Genomic DNA, 15,987 nt, shown 5'->3' with positions numbered 1-15,987 from the left:
TGCTTTGTGTAGCGTTCATCAAAAATAAATTGTAAGTTACCAGGATTAATGTGTGATCTGTACCATCAAGCCATGTGGGGAGACGCTGGTCAGTCGTAGGAGGCGTCAATAAAGTTGTTGGCAGACTCCCATCTTGTCAGACTGTCAACAAAATGATTGTACAAGTGACGACCAACTGGTTTTTAAGCAAACAACCAATTATTTGTGGTTGATAGTCGCCAGCCTGTCAACTTTCTTGTCAGACTGTCGACCGATCAGTATGAAGGCTGCTCAAATAAGTTCACTGAGTCCGTTTAGTAACATGGAAGGTGGTTGACTGTTACAAGTCCAAACAAATTTTACTTTCTAACCAAGTTGAATAAAAGTGAGTTCCATTAGATTTGATGTTATCTCCTCAAATTTGAAGCTGCAGTGGTTCAGAATTGTGTACGTGCAGCTTTCATAAACTATCCAAAAGGCTAAATGCATAATAAACCTAACTCAGCACTGTAACGTGAACCGAAACATTCGAGCGTATAAATTTAACTGATGCGAAGACGTGTACTACAGTGCTGTTTCATTGGGTTATTGTTTTGTTCCTGATATTTTGAGTAGTCGATTTACGATTGGAAGAACCTTTAGCAGCTTTCCTGGAATGTGAGTTTCAAACGTTATTACAAACAATGATAATTTTCCGTTTATGAATCAAACTGCACAGCTCTCTCTCTCTCCTTTTGTGCATCCTTAATTTCTCTGAATATTTATCTGGCAGTTAATCTAAAATTCTCGCGATTCTTTTGCAATAAAAGCCTGACCCTGGCCAAATGTATGGATTTATTCATGCGATGCTCATGATCGACGCTACTGCACAGGGTCTGTCGCTTTAGCACGTTTGTATTCATATATCTTATTTCATGATATTAAAATTCTTGTAATTCCCCATAAGCCGAATAAGCGTCACCTCTTATACAATTTGTGCATGTAGGCCTATATATTTATCTATCCCAGAAGCCAAACATCAATGTATGTCAAAAGAAAGAATTGGCGTATAAGCCATATCATATTGTCATTGTTCTTAAACACAAATACTAAAGCATCATTGACGTTTATTTAATAAATATTTCGAGGATTATTTAGTTTTGAGGATTTTCTTACTTATTTAATTTTTTAGACGAGATAAAGGTATAATCTGATTATTTATAAATATTTAAAGATGTGAGCAGTGGCTGTAGCTTTTATTTCTTTCATTTTGTGTTTGAAGTTCCCTTTGTCTGCTTTTTAAATTTTTCGTATATTGAATTTTAATAAAATTGACGGTAATGATGTGCAAATGATAATATGAATCTGTATCGTTTCTAGAACTTTACTTGTTACGGCTTGAATAGTATTTTGCTACGTTATTTTTTTGTTGGTTTTTGGACTCTAAAGGTATAATTTGAAACAGTCTGAGACATTTATTTAAGACCGATCAAGAGAACTGGCGCTGATGGTGCCCAAGCCTCCATTGCCCCTATGAACCGAAAGACTGGCTGGCATATCTATTCCCACTCATTAAATACCATTCAGGTCACAAAGCCAAACCAAGTTTTAGAAATTAAAAATGACCAATAATTTTGTTGAACAATTGTATTCCTTCTTTTTACCTGCTCCGCTATGGAAATCGATAGAGCGTTTGATGTTTTAACTTGATGGAATGATGGAAGAATCTGCTAGCTTTTCCAGCTGAATAATTTTTCAAGGCTGTAGAATGCAGAAAGCCATACGGATGCTAACAAAGCGAGGTTTATGCATATGCAATGTACAGAGCCCCGCCTAACCTTTAAGCTGCTTGTTATGCTCATTGGTCATTCCATGAACATATCAAGCCCAATCATATATACAAGTGCATTCGCATAGTGCACAACCGGTAGTCTTCCAAACTGCTCCACGGCATCAGGCAGAAAGTTGCCTAACTTTTCTTCATCGACGATCACTCATGTCTGTCTTGTTGATTCTGTAACCATGTCGTCGCTTCCTGAGATTACAGAAAGTCTGACTGCAGAGGAACTGGAAGAAATACGAGTGCAGTTTGACGCGGTGAGTTTTGTAGATTGTAGATCACCACTCTGATCGAGTGGAGACACTGGATCGTAAGGAATTTAATACATGTAGTTCCTGTATTCATCTCCCTAAATGCACCAGACGGTACTTTTCAGTGACATTTTCAAAAGTAGACCTACGGAACTAACTTCAATCTTTCTTCGCATTTGCAAATCACCGATCTATTTCTGACAACAACCAAGAACTAATGTCTTAAAGCAGTTTCAAGTGCTGGATCCAACAAGCACATAAAGTGTACACGTACATACAAAAAGAGGGGCACGTACAGGATTCCGAGCTGTGGTGTGTGCGCGGTTTCCAGTGAAGGTTTGTTGCGCGCGTGCTACACGGAGGCCGTGACTGGTACCCGACTTTAACCCACCTGCCGATATAGAGTATCGACAAGAATATATAATATCAAATCAGTGCTCTGAAACATGTGATTGCCGAGCTTTCGGCAACTGAGTAACTTCTTCAGGGCAAGCATGTTCTTGTCGATATTCTGATCACGGTGCTACGCAGCCCTTCCATATTTTGCCGATATAGAGTACCACAGTGTGACGTCACTGTAAACCAGAAAGTGCAGCGCAAACGAATGGAGTACGCGCGCGTGTTGGTTCACGCGCTGGTTCTCGCACTAATGCCTTTTACACACTAATTGTGCGCGTGACATATCCACTTTGGTACTCTATAAAAACCGCAGTTCGGGGCTTCAGATTGACCAATTGGCCTATTTCCCTATTGGTTACCCCTAAAATGTTCATATTTTGTTTTGGATTAAATTTCGGTTTATACGCGTAAATTTGCGAAACGGCCTGCTATTTTCAAAGACTAACTGCTGTCAACGTCGCGGGTTTTATGCAGGGTTGTTTTGTGGCAATAAGTTTATCAACTTTCTCTCTTTGAAGAGTTTAACATCTTCAATTTGTTCGTAGATTTTTATTGAATAGAGATGTATAAATACACAATATTGTAGAGATCCGATTTTTATTGAAATGAAACCGTAACTTTTCTTGATAATTGAGGAATAAAAAAGAGGATTACATTGCGGACGTGATGATCGTAATGAACAGGCAAGAGCGACGGTATATACTGATTGGGACACAGTATGCAGAGCAGTGCTGGCGCGCATACGTGCGGTACGTACAATGTAGTTAATCACGGCATAAGTCGTGCTGTTGATTGGCCTTTCCTTATTTTTTTCGCAAACTAAGAAGAATGAGCAGACTCAATTGGTGATTGGCAGTGACGAGTTTGGACAGTTGCGCGCACACACTGTATGAACTGCATTGGAGAACGGCTGAAAACAGCCCACGACAATGGCAAGAATTAACTTTACGTCCGACTTTATTTTTCCGTTTTTGTCTTTGGTGGTGATGTGTCGAATTAGTTATCCAACCAGCTGTAGAGATAAGGACGCATAGGAGTTACAGACGGTGAAATTGGCTCTTGGAAAAAGGAAAAGTGTTGAAAATTTTAGGTATAACCCCCGCCCCAATTTTAGACCCTTTATGCTGGACTCCCTCCGTAACGTAGTACGATCAGGGAGTCCACCTGGGCTAGGTACCGGCCCAATGTGCAGATTGAAACAAACCAGAGTGGTGGTAGTTTCTCACTCATTGGTAAGGGACAGAAGAAGGCGCTTTGTAACGTTCACATTATGAGTCCAAGTCCTTGACAAATCGACGAATCGACTGGATTCCAGGCTCGTCTGGTTTCCTGTACTCTCCATCTTCATAGAGGTATTTCACTTCCTCTGGGATAATAGCTCCATCCCACCGGGCGTAGCGGTACGTTCGTAGCACCTGTATAAAAGAGTTACAAACGTTGTGAAATTTAGCACGATATAGTCTAATCCGATTAGACGCCATAACTGCGGTGGCACCACATTCACACGCACATTCTTCAGCTTGACGCGCACGTGCATTTGGCAAATCACAACACCCTATTGGTGGAAAGAGGCAGGGAGCGCGCGCGTACCACTTGTCCACGAGCGTTGTGCCAGCTTCCCTGAATACACCTGTGTACGCGAAAGGGAAGCCTCAAAATGAGGCTGATCGAACGCTGTAGTGTATTCACCAAAGCATTCTGGGAAACAGGTCAAGTTCCCGCCACGTTCCCTCGTGTCCATGCACGAACAGTCCATCCGTGACGTCATTACACCCAGGCAGCCTCCAGAGACCCGCTCGCCAGCCGGGGTAGTGGTGGCTGACACCAGGGCAGGCACGAGGATCATGCTGTCGTGTAAGTTTGACTTACACGTGTTAGCTAATCGAATGCACCCAATGGCTTTTAATTGTGCTTGCCGGCCGAATACACTCATATCAGGGTATGGCTGGTGGCCCATTTTTTGTTGGAAGGATTGATTGAACGAATAGCTGGTTTTAAATTGATTGACACTGCCTCCCCAGTTCAAACAGTTTCAAGGTATTGCCAAAGGAATCTCCAATGTAAAAGTACAACGAAATATAAGCATATTTACCTTCCATCATGCATCTAGTGTTATTCATTCGTAACATTTTCTATATCTACAACCAGTATGACCCTCCGCGATTTTATCTGGTAGATTAAGTCACTGGAAAAGAAATCGGCATGAAATTCCCAAGACAGGTTTCGTACGTTTGGGGCAATCTGAGGTGCGTACACCGGGTACTGATTGTAGTTGAGACGGCGGTAGAATCTTTCGTTGTCTTCAGTCAAAACTGACACATGGATGTATCGAGCCCCAAAGGTCTTCTTAGCGTAGTCAGCGATCAGCTCATGTAGTTTTTTACCCAAACCTTCCTTCCTTCGAGATTTCTTGATTGTTACTGAAAAAATGGATAACATGGAATATGCATCCCATTTATATTTGGATCAACGGTGAAAAAAGGTCACGTTAATTCCAGTTCGGTATTTCAAAACACCACGGTCATTCACTATTTCACAATAGTGCCTCCAAGAGTGTGCAACACATTGGCTCTTCAAAATGTGCGAATTTGTCGACCCACTGCGCGTTGAAAGGGTTGACAGATTTCGCGCGTTGTGATTGGCCAATGCATCGCAAACTCTTGGAGGCGCACTCTTGTGAATCGCCCATGTTCACGCTCGCCCGCCTGGTAGGGCCGCACTGTCGGATTTTGCCAGACCTCGCATGCGCGTCCAATAATGACCTCCAACGCGTTTCATTGTGGGCATGCGCATTGTGGACATCCCGCGATGATGTTGTCGCACGCCTGAAATTTTGTTTCTCTAAGTGCAACACTTTACCTGCCTCCAGATAAAAACGGTTTTCGCTCTCCGGGGACACTCTTACTATTCGCACGTGGCCCAAGACTTCCTCGGCGACGCCCTCTCGCGATTCCGCTAAGGCCAGGGAACAAGGTACACCCTTACAATGGGACGTTTCAAGTAACCTCAACCTTTATAGAGAAAAACCAAAGACATTAATTTAGCTTTGCGTCGGATATGTTATTTTGATCACTCTCACTATGCCAGATTATTGCGAAGAAAATCCCAAGATTCCTCGTGAGTGATTGGAACCCGTGACTTCCGTCCAAAGCACTTTGCTGCGGTTTGAGATTACGCATGACTGCATGAAAATTGGCTGTAGCCACCACCATAGACTCGTGCATAATTTCAAGCCACAGCTAAGTAGTTCAGACATGGTTTTAAATGACGGCAGTTGAACCATTAAAAATCACCATAATGCGCCTACCTTTCAGCCAACGACTCAGGCCACGCCTCCTTGACAAGCCTGATCGTGTCTTCGATTAAGTCTGGGTTGGAATGGAGAGGTTTCAAATGTAAAGCCATGTCGACGTGTCCCCTTGCCACCTTTCTGCTTCATCTTCTCAACCGTGCTGCGTTTTATAATAGGTTGAATTGCAGCAGGTAGCACGTGACAACGGCAGATCACATATTTAATTATTGCTGAACAGTTTTATTTCTCCCAGATATTACAAATAAACTTCAACAATGGGATGTACTGTTGCAGTCAGCAACATCACGAGGATTGAGTTTACGTACCCAAGAATAACGGTTATTTAGTCTCGGACGAAATCATTGTTCTGTGTAATAAGGGTTTGTGCAGCTTTAAATATAAGTCTATAATATCACGCGACCTTGTCCTGCTAAATGCAGTCAACGCATGATTGTGTCTACAATTTGTGTACTGAAAAAAAGACTTTGACCGAACGTGCTAACGAAGGTCACGTAGTTATACACCACTGAACCTTCAGAGTATTGATAATTCTATGCCATAGACGTGTCTTCAGTCTGTTTTGTTGCTTGAGTTCGGAATCATGAGAAGTCGGTGCATGTGGTGGCATCGGTGCTTAGAAATAACTCTTACTTCATCTTGCATTGATTGCACCATAATTTTCGGCCTTAAAATTTAATCATGATAAAGGTGCTTGAACCTGTTGTCTGGAATGGCAGGGAAATCTACACTTGACACCGATTTCCAACTATGTGAAGATGCAAAAACCTTGTATTATAAATTCTTAACCACTGACAATGATTTTTATTTGGTTTCTCTCTAGTTTGATCAAGATGAGAATGGCCGCATTTCAGTCAAAGAAATTGGCGCCATACTCCAGAAACTCGGCGAGAGCGTCCCTGCATATAAAATTAGAGATATCATCTCGGCTGTTGACAAAGATAAAAACGGAACGGTAGAGTTCTCGGAATTTCTAGAAGTGAGTAAACCTGATAATATGAACTAACCAAAATATCGACAAAACCTGTAGATGCAGAATTAATTTTATTACCAAAGTTTTCAACAAGTCCTAACAATGCAAGATTTCGATTTCCATTAAGCAGTGAACAGAGCAGTGTTTATTAAAGACTCTTCAAAGCTTTCTATCCGCCTTGAGCAGAAACACCCCCTCATCGGTTGAAAAAGAACCGTGTTGGTCGCCAGTGTAAATTTTGTTTAATACTTGCGTTTCATAGTCGTTCGTGTACCAGTGATGCCCACTTGCTACCAAAGCCTCCGTTGCCAGGAAAATTGAGCCTTCTCTTGGTCCAGCTTGGATCTGGAGCCCATAGGCATCTTTTCTTGTGAATGCGTTTTGATTAGGCCCTACCAAAAATGCTGCCTTCTTTTGCTGTGGAAACCTAAAAGTCCTATAGGAATCCTACAGGATTCTATAGAATCCCATAGGATCCTGGAGGATTCCTACTTTTGTGAGAGAAACTGGTGTCTGAATCCCAGCCTGCGGATCCCAATCCTTCGATTTCAAGGATATTTTTGTTTGAATATAGACAAACTTAAAGAGCTTTTTCAGTTTACTTCGAAAGTGAAATCCCTGAAAAGATGCGGCCTGAAAAGTGAGCGACAATGTGAATTTGACGCAAAGAAATCCTTCGCAACTAACCTGAATCAATTTTTGTTTCAAAGTTTGGACACATTCAAGACCACATTTATAGCCGTGTACATGTACATGTATGTGAATTGGTGCCACACTAAATTTAGCCATGTTTAAATCACTTGGCTATGGCTTCAACTCACGCACGACTCTATGGGAACTTACTGCGGCCACTACTAAAGACTCCTCTGTAATTTTAACCCTCTGTGAAGTACGTGTATTTTGGATACGGCCTCATTTAATTAGGATTAATGTAAGGCTTAATTTAAATATCCAAAACATGTTGATATTTAAATTATACGATACCAGGGGTTAGAGGTGGGCACCAACATGACGTGACAAGATCGTACCCATGGGAACTAAGCTGTACTGGAACGTGTTGTGGCATTGGAAAAAGAGCACGTGTTGAATGCCCACGTGCAAAGTGGGAGGGCCTACTGAATTAATAGGCAAAAAGTATTCCAGTTACCATGAAACCCCAGTTTTCGGGACTGCCATCCATCGTTTTGGCTACTATTTTTCTTTTGGACAGATGTACACTAACGTCAAATCCCAGAAAGTTAATGTAGGCCTATTCAAAGTGGCAGAGAAAGCATACAAATTGCAATGCGTTAATTTGAAGTCTCCTGATGAGGGTCAACAGCATTCTTATGATGAACCAACGAAAGTTGCACTTGTTGGTAAGTATGAGTCGCTTGGCGTAATACAGGCAGTTCACAATAGTGCGCCTTCAAGAGTTTGCATCGCGTTGACCAATCACAGTGCGCGAAATCTGTCGACCCTTTCCAAACGCGCATTGGATCGCCAGATTTTGCTCACTGTGATTGGTCAGCGCGTTGCAAACTCCGAGGCGCGATATTATGAAACGCCTGTATTGGCTGTATCTTGTAATAACTTCTTGTGAACTGCACATCAAAGCAAGCCGCATCGACAATTGACGCAGACATTCGGTGATTAAATATTCATGACGGTCATTTTTTATTTCCACGTTTTGACCAATCAGTAAGCGTGTAGGCCCTAGTCTTGTGCGTGCAGCCCCTGGCAGTAAAACATCCATGGCTGTCTGGTCTATTAATTAATTAATTAATCGTATATGGAATTCAGTGTTCCGTGGAAATAGTCGCTGATGGATCCTTCGGCTCCCTGTACCCTGTTACTCGAGCTCTATCATACATTTACAGCAATAAGTTGGGTTGGTGTGTCAAAAAGGCACGAGTGGGCCTCACTAAGATTCTGCGCGCTTTGATAAAATGTGTAAAACCAAAAAAAAAAAAAATCAAATGGTCATTCATTTTTATAATGTTACCATCACGCCCTCTAAAACGGAATAAATTTTTATCTTTAGAATATATCAACAAGAAATTGGAAAATGATGAAGACGTAAAGGCCCACTTGCCGATCGATAAAACAACCAATGATCTATTCAACAAAGTCAGCGATGGGATACTTATCTGGTAAGACCAGAATTTGATCGGTTGGTTTGCAGTTTCTTTTTCATCGTTCTTTTTTTTTAATTCTCAGAAAGGCCCCCAATTAAGCCTGGTACAAGATTTAGTCATCTTTTCTCAATGGCGCAATTTATTCAAACAGTTCAATATCAAAATATATTAATAAAGACATCTTAATTAATTTTAGACAAAGATCAGCCGACAGACTTTAAATGACTCAATTCCTGTACGTTTTCAGTATTGAGATACACCCTTTTGTTTCAGTATTCAAGATAGTATCTTATGTCCTTTGATGTCTAGAGTATAGTTTAAATTCCTCGTAATATAGTTTTTCTTATCTCTGCATTTTATAACAGCTAAATTCTAAGCCTTTCATCGGCAAGTTCTGTACCATGATTTAAAGTTTAAATTGAATCTCATTATTGTCTATTTAACCTGTCAATATTTCAGCAAAATTATCAACCTTTCAGTGCCCAATACCGTGGATGAGAGAGCACTGAACAAGGGGAAGCTCAACGCCTATGTGATAATGGAGAATACCATACTTGCGCTGAATTCAGCAAGAGCCATTGGCTGCAATGTTGTAAATATTGACCCCCAAGATATCGTAGGTGGAGTACCTCATCTTGTGCTCGATTTGCTGTGGCAGATTGTTTACGTAAGTTGCTTGATCAAGTTAATGAGCCGGTTCGGTATTTCATAAAGCCAAGGTCCTTCGGGAACAAGGCGCGCTCGTATTCTCTGCCTATATGGCTGCACTGATATTACAGACTGTGGGCGCATAGCTGTTCTCGAGTAGCCGCAGATTGGGCATGCGCTGTTGGAAAACCGAACTGGCCCAGTTTTTTAAATAACGAATTTTGTCCTTACCCAACTTATATATAGATAAACACTGTATGTTCAGTGTTAGTCCGAGAGCTTGCGAAAAAACTTCACAAGCTTACTCGTTCCCTTGAACATTGGCGGTGTTCAGATGTCGCAAAAGTCGTATTAGCTAGATGATGAAATACTAAGATTTGTACTAGTATTAATTTGTTTAATGATATGTATGAGCCGAACAATTTGAAACTTTTGATTTGCACGACAAAGGGAATAACCACATTTGCACCCTTATTGACTAGGAATTCAATGAAACAAAGCTAACCAATCACCCCTCTTCTTCTCATCACGTGTGTAGGAGGGATTAGTGAGCCACATCAATCTTGAGAGTAACCCGTACTTGTTGAGCCTGCTGAATGAGGGAGAGACCCAAGACGAGCTTATCGCCCTATCGCCGGAGGAAATTTTAATCAGATGGGTCAACTATCATTTGAAAAGGGCTGGTATGTGTGAAACTTATGGAAGTTGAAACGAATATGAGTGCAAGTTTAAAATGTCTCACATCAGAGCCGATGGTGACGGGTATAACCACGACCTGATCCCGGTTGAACATTTAATTCACAAACAATGACTATCCAAAATTGCTTATATAAAGTCTTGCCATCGTGCTAAGCCAGACATTTGATATTCCAACGAAGCCAATGTAGCACTAAGCTTATTTTTTCCTGCCGAATGAGTTTCCCTCATGACAGCAAATTTCTTTTCAACGTAAATCCAGAGAATTGAAGTTATCTAACAAGCTACTTGTTATTATGCATCAGGTTATTATTTTTCAAGTACATCTTTATGTGCAAAGTTATTAACCTCTCGATCATAAACTGAAGAGACATTTTTGCCAATTTGCAGGTAGTACCCGTCTTATCACCAACCTTGGGAATGACCTCCAGAATTCGGAAATCTATGGTATTTTATTGCTACAGATTGGACCCGCTGAAGCAGGCATAACCCAAATTGTGTCTGGGGTAAGAGATAGACTTCACCTGGCATTGAGTGGATGCGCCAGAAGTTTTTTCGTTTTGTTTTTTTCAATACCAAGAGAAAGGCGATATCTTCGGTCTATTTTATTTACGGTATACCGTTCTTAACGTAAGCGTGTAAAAGCCCCCAATGTGGACCACCACTAAAGGCCCGAAAGGGTACTTAGAAGTAACTTATTTAGTTTGAAGAAGCGCCGTTAGGCCCTAAGCAGAATCATTTTGATTTACTAAGCGTATAGAGTCAACATGTACGTAGTTTGAAGAAACCATACCAAGCAATTTACATTATTTGAAAATTTACTTTTGTGTCTAAATTAATGTGGCTTCCTTTTTCAAAATGTTAAAACCGAGGTATTTTTACTTTTATGACGTTAAGGTCTGATATCTGTTCCTTTATCAGGATCCTCCGTTGGTCAAAGCAAAAGCTGTGCTTGCCAATGCAGCAAGGATTAAGTGCGACGACTTCGTGACACCTGAGGTAAAAAGGGATATAATATTGCAATAAGACATAGCATGTAATAATTCAGAGGTTTTCCCTTTACATCAACCGGTCAATAATTGAACGCCCGTAGGATCTAATACTTAAAAGGAATACAAGAAAAAGTAGGAAATTCAGTTTAGTCTTGCACTATGCTTAGTTTGCTGACAGTTTTGATACAAAACTTAGCTTCGTGTTTGACGCAACTCTATTGTTCGAATGAACTTAATGGTTATAGGCCTATCAGAGATTGTTCTTGTGGCGAAACGCAAGTCCCTTTCCTTATGATCTTTTTTTAATTCAAACTTTCCTTTGCATCCAGGATGTCGTTAGTGGTAACGAGAACCTGAACATGGCTTTTGTTGCCAATTTGTTCCACTATTTCCCGGCCTTGCAACCTCCAGACGAGGATTTTGAGAATGTAACCGAAACAAGAGAGGAAAGGAGTAAGCTTCAAGTGGTTCAAATTATGCTTTGGCAAAATGGCACAGGTTATAAAATACATACTTTTGACCTCAGTGATGGAGACTTTACACCAGAGGTTTCAGATCTGTGCTCAAAATTAGGAGCCTTGTGGCATTTCAAAAAGCCAAGGTCTTTCGGGAACAAAGCGCGTGCGTGAGTTAGCATGTTGGCAACTTTCCTCGTGTACGCCGCTTTTTGGGTGCGTTGCGTAAACGACGCGTTAATGCGTTTCACTTTCACTGACACAAAAATCCACTCCATTAACATAACACACGTATCCGTCAAAATCGCCCTGGGAACGATTTTGACGCGTGTCCGTCAAAATCGTTCCCAGGGCGATTTTGACGGATTTGCAACGCTTGACGCAAGTACTGACGCGCATACTATGGAAAGGCACCTTAGGACTGCGCTGATAGGATGCGCGTAATAGCGTCGTGTTGGGCATGCGCTGTTGAAATACCTTACTGGCTCGCTCATGGAAGATTATTCCTCATCTTTAAAGCTTTCAGAAACTGGATGAACAGCCTTGGTGTGTCTCCTCGGGTTTACTGGCTCTATGGTGGTCTAAAAAATGGGCTTATCCTCCTACAGGTGAGACTAAACTACTCTCAGTGGACTCAAGCTAACACTTGAACCAAAAATATAGATATGTAAATTCCATCACAGGCCACTTATTACTAGTGGTGTCCTTGCAAGGCCATATAAGGCTCTGTACTGCCTCCTATGATCGCGCAAGGTATTACATCAGTTACGATTATGCATCCTTCAATCGATATAAATCGCTTGCGCAGACTTTCAGAATGATATAAAAAGTTTTAATGCCACAAACCTGACCGGTTAAATTAACGCTTTTTTTACGGATTCTCTTCTACAACCCCTTCTCAAACTTGTTAAAGATTAGGTACGACGCGAAAAATGTTAAATTCGTAAAATTTGGTATAATAGTGGCTCTGTATACCATAACACAATTGTATTTTTACTGTTATTAATTTCATGCATCCGTCCCTGCATGAAGAGGGGATTAAATACCATGAGTGGCCTCAATGGTGACCAATAGACCATTTTCATTTTTGTACGAGTGGCCAACGTTTGCAGAGATATCATTTTAGTTGTTTTTTTAATCATTTCACCTCAATTTCGCTCAAAATGGAAATTTGTCCAATTAATAATTAAAGAAAGGTTGAATTTTCATTTAATATTTAGTAAGTGCATTTATCATCTGGTGTTTCATACCTGTGTGGAATTTTTATAACACTCTTTGAATTAGTCTTTTATTTTGTACCGACGGCCATAGAGAAACACGACCGTCATGTCAAAAGAACAGACCCTATATTGAAGTTTCAATAATCTATGTAGCACCATTAATTCCTCTATTGGTATATTTCGAAACAGTAAACCAGTGAAAAAAATAATTACCACTGTCTGAATTTCATCAAATTTTATGTTGTCTCTCTAAGCTCCTTGAAAAGGTGAAACCGGGCATAGTAAACTGGTCTAAAGTAAACAGATCGGAAAATCTGCAACCGAGGCTTGGCTGGAAAATGAAGATGTTGGAAAATTGCAACTACGTCGTAGAACTCTGCCATCAACTGAGATTTTCTCTAGTTGGCATTGGTGGCGAAGACATCTTCAACGGAACCAAAACGTTAGTCCTGGCTATTGTTTGGCAGATGCTGAGACAACACGTTCTCAGTGCACTGTCAAAACTATCCGGAAGTGACTCAAAGTTGGAGGATAAAGAAATTATCGAATGGATTAACAACAAGGTATTTGTACTTATTTTTTCAGTGTATTTGTTTTGTATTTTTTTTCTGAGTCAATCATATACATGTCTTTTCTCCCTTGCAGCTAATCAAAGCAGGTAAACAGATCTATGAAGCTTTTCCTAGTACTTATGATTCTGACAAACTAAATATCAACTTTTTCCAGCTGCAAGTGGCAGGTAAAGCCAGCCGTATTTCTAACTTCAAGGATCCTTCCATCGCCGATGCCAAGGTAGTCCTGGAACTTGTCGACGCAATAAAGGTGGAATCTGTCAACTGGTCACTTGTTTCCCAAGGCATAACAGATGAGGTAAGCTGATGTAAAAAAATTGTACCCCTATCATAGTTTCTTGCTAATAGTCCAATAATGGAGTTAGGCTTTCTTGATTTTGATGTTCGCATAAGACGTGATTAATACATACGTAGCCCAGATTTGCTCATAAATGAACAGGATAATATACCATTTGTATGAAATCCCAAACACCTAATTCACCAATGCCGTCTAGTCTTTGAGCTCAGTATTCCTCACATCAGTTATCTTATCCTTTAGTCACAACCATAGACTTAATTATGCGATTTCAAGCCATAGTCATTGCATTCAGACAGCATTGTTTTTACGAATAAAAGTTGAACATCCCAAGTGGATGCAGCTTGTGTAGGCAAGTTCAGATCACGGATACACTCGAAGGTTTACGTTCACTGCTGAGGATCGTACAGTATAATAATATAGGTCTGTGTCCGAATGTGTTGTTGCGGCCTGAAATTACTCATGAGTTCGGTTTGAGTTGCAGCCATCTCGGCAAACCCCTGCTGATCCCTCAAGGACAACTCCATATAGGGCTCAAGTTTGCTGAACATGTACACTGCAAAACTTCGGGTGTCAAATTAAGCCCTCCTGACGTGTTATCAGAGGACTACACCGACACTTTTCACTCGTGTTAAAACTTTTGGTGTTACTTTTAACACCCTCCAGTGTATTGGAACACCTATAGGTGTGGAAAGTAGCACCAGCAATGTAAAAATAACATCCGATAGTGTTGTCATCTTATAACATCAAAAAGTGTTGATTTTGACACCACAGACTTTGCAGTAAAATTCTGTTAAAAGTAGCGTAAACTGAACTATTTTCACTTTTTCGACAGGAAAAGCCAGGCAATGCCAGGTACGCCGTATCAATGGCTCGGAAAATCGGTGCCTCTGTGTACATCTTTCCTGAGGATATTTTGGAAGTGAAACCGAAGATGCTTTTGACATTGTTCGCAAGTCTTATGGCGGTCGCCTTGAAGAAATAGTAACGTCATGTATCGGCAACCCCAAGAGAATCATTAATTTTTCATCTTGTTTTTCAAAGTTCATGAAAGTAGCCACTAGGGTGGAAAGGGATCAAATTGTTCATGCGTAATCCTATGAATGTTGACTGAGATTAGACGCCGAATCTGGGGCGATGGTTGAAAATAAATTAGGAATTAGGGTAAAGCAGTCTTTTATTTTTGAAGTTGGCGATAATTTTTCAGGATTTGAGGATTGAGGACATAATGCTTTTAAAAGCGAGAAACTGTGATACAAGTTAAAAATCAGAGAGTGGAAACGCACGATAAATAATTCTTTCAATGGTCTACTAATACAGTTATAATTACATACATTACGGTCCTTATATTCAGCCTACGGTTTCAAATTAGTTTATTGTGTGTTTAGCCACTGTAAAATTCGGGTGCAAGGTCGTTCAACCTATTAAAAAGTTATTTTAAAAACTCATCTTGACACTGTAACGTGGTAAAGAGCTCTGTCAATCCATGATGGTAGGAAAAATAGGTAATTTATCTTTTACAATTTTATATTCATATGGAGCAGGAATGTTCATTCATATTTGCGGCTAAGCAGCCTTGTTCTTGTTCTGTTAAAAGTAAAATTATTTTCTCATATATAAATTCCTTGTGTTTTTTGTTGCAATTAGAGTCAGAATAAAATAAACTCAAACTGTTTATTTGGTGAAATTTTGCAAACATTTACATAGTGTGAAAAAATAAGTGTGTCACGAAAATGATGATTTACTAAGAGAAACGGTGGGTGTCGCGGTTGTTCAGAATTTTGTTTTATTAGTATACCTGTATCCTTATTATTAAATAAATGTTTATCCTCTTTTCAGAGCCTTGGGTAGAGAAAATTAGAAACACAATAAAATGTGTGAAGGTGTCAGTTATTTTCAGTCTGTTTGATGTTTGTTTCATTTGATACAACTTAGAATGTGAAACGAACCCTTTACGCGTGACAACATTGATACAATAAAATGCAATACCTGTGTATAAAACTTGATGGATATATGTAAACGAATAGTGGAAACTGCTCCAATTTACCTCAGTGTAGCTAGAAATGGGGGTGTGATTTAATAAAGGCGCACACCTAGTGGGGCCCTTGGCGTTGTGGGGGTGAGGGGTGCTTCCCCTGAAAAAGGAGAAAAATAAAATCGGAAAAAAAGGAAAGAGAACAAAAGAAAATGAAAACTTGATATAAGACATGAAAGAGGATTAAAATCCCTAATTTGCTTTAAAAATCCTTCCATCGATGGTT

General features: G+C 40.3%; 2 protein-coding genes across 2 annotated transcripts; one reads left to right on the top strand and one right to left on the bottom strand.

The window, feature by feature from the left end:
* The first annotated feature begins 1,810 nt into the window (after positions 1 to 1,810).
* Positions 1,811 to 15,619, top strand: LOC110979979 (plastin-3-like). Its single transcript, XM_022236202.2, has 13 exons — positions 1,811 to 2,055; positions 6,582 to 6,737; positions 7,942 to 8,089; positions 8,755 to 8,863; positions 9,308 to 9,515; positions 10,035 to 10,179; positions 10,583 to 10,698; positions 11,114 to 11,191; positions 11,514 to 11,637; positions 12,159 to 12,247; positions 13,114 to 13,422; positions 13,586 to 13,729; positions 14,562 to 15,619. Exons 1-13 carry the CDS (start codon positions 1,981 to 1,983, stop codon positions 14,709 to 14,711), a joined length of 1,851 nt encoding a protein of 616 aa, XP_022091894.2. The 5' UTR covers positions 1,811 to 1,980; the 3' UTR covers positions 14,712 to 15,619.
* On the bottom strand, positions 2,969 to 6,060 carry LOC110979980 (N-alpha-acetyltransferase 80-like). The gene is made up of 4 exons (XM_022236203.2): positions 5,756 to 6,060; positions 5,308 to 5,459; positions 4,678 to 4,868; positions 2,969 to 3,863 (listed from the first exon to the last, which is right to left on the bottom strand). Exons 1-4 carry the CDS (start codon positions 5,851 to 5,853, stop codon positions 3,717 to 3,719), a joined length of 588 nt encoding a protein of 195 aa, XP_022091895.1. The 5' UTR covers positions 5,854 to 6,060; the 3' UTR covers positions 2,969 to 3,716.
* Positions 15,620 to 15,987: the final 368 nt, after the last annotated feature.

The sequence above is a fragment of the Acanthaster planci genome, linkage group LG21, assembly GCF_054643075.1.
Source record: "Acanthaster planci isolate LZ-2023a linkage group LG21, COTS_SCS, whole genome shotgun sequence".
NCBI classification, from domain to species: Eukaryota; Metazoa; Echinodermata; class Asteroidea; order Valvatida; family Acanthasteridae; genus Acanthaster; species Acanthaster planci.
This window is presented reverse-complemented; position numbering and strand designations above follow the sequence as displayed.

Coding starts and splice junctions, on each gene's coding strand:
- LOC110979979 (XM_022236202.2), top strand. CDS start 1,981: ATGTCGTCGCTTCCTGAGATTACAGAAAGTCTGACTGCAGAGGAACTG. Junction 6,738..7,941: donor AGTTCTCGGAATTTCTAGAA/GTGAGTAAACCT, acceptor TCTTTTGGACAG/ATGTACACTAACGTCAAATC. Junction 10,180..10,582: donor CTATCATTTGAAAAGGGCTG/GTATGTGTGAAA, acceptor GCCAATTTGCAG/GTAGTACCCGTCTTATCACC.
- LOC110979980 (XM_022236203.2), bottom strand. CDS start 5,853: ATGGCTTTACATTTGAAACCTCTCCATTCCAACCCAGACTTAATCGAA. Junction 5,460..5,755: donor CCTGAGTCGTTGGCTGAAAG/GTAGGCGCATTA, acceptor TTCTCTATAAAG/GTTGAGGTTACTTGAAACGT. Junction 4,869..5,307: donor CCGTTTTTATCTGGAGGCAG/GTAAAGTGTTGC, acceptor CCATTTTTTCAG/TAACAATCAAGAAATCTCGA.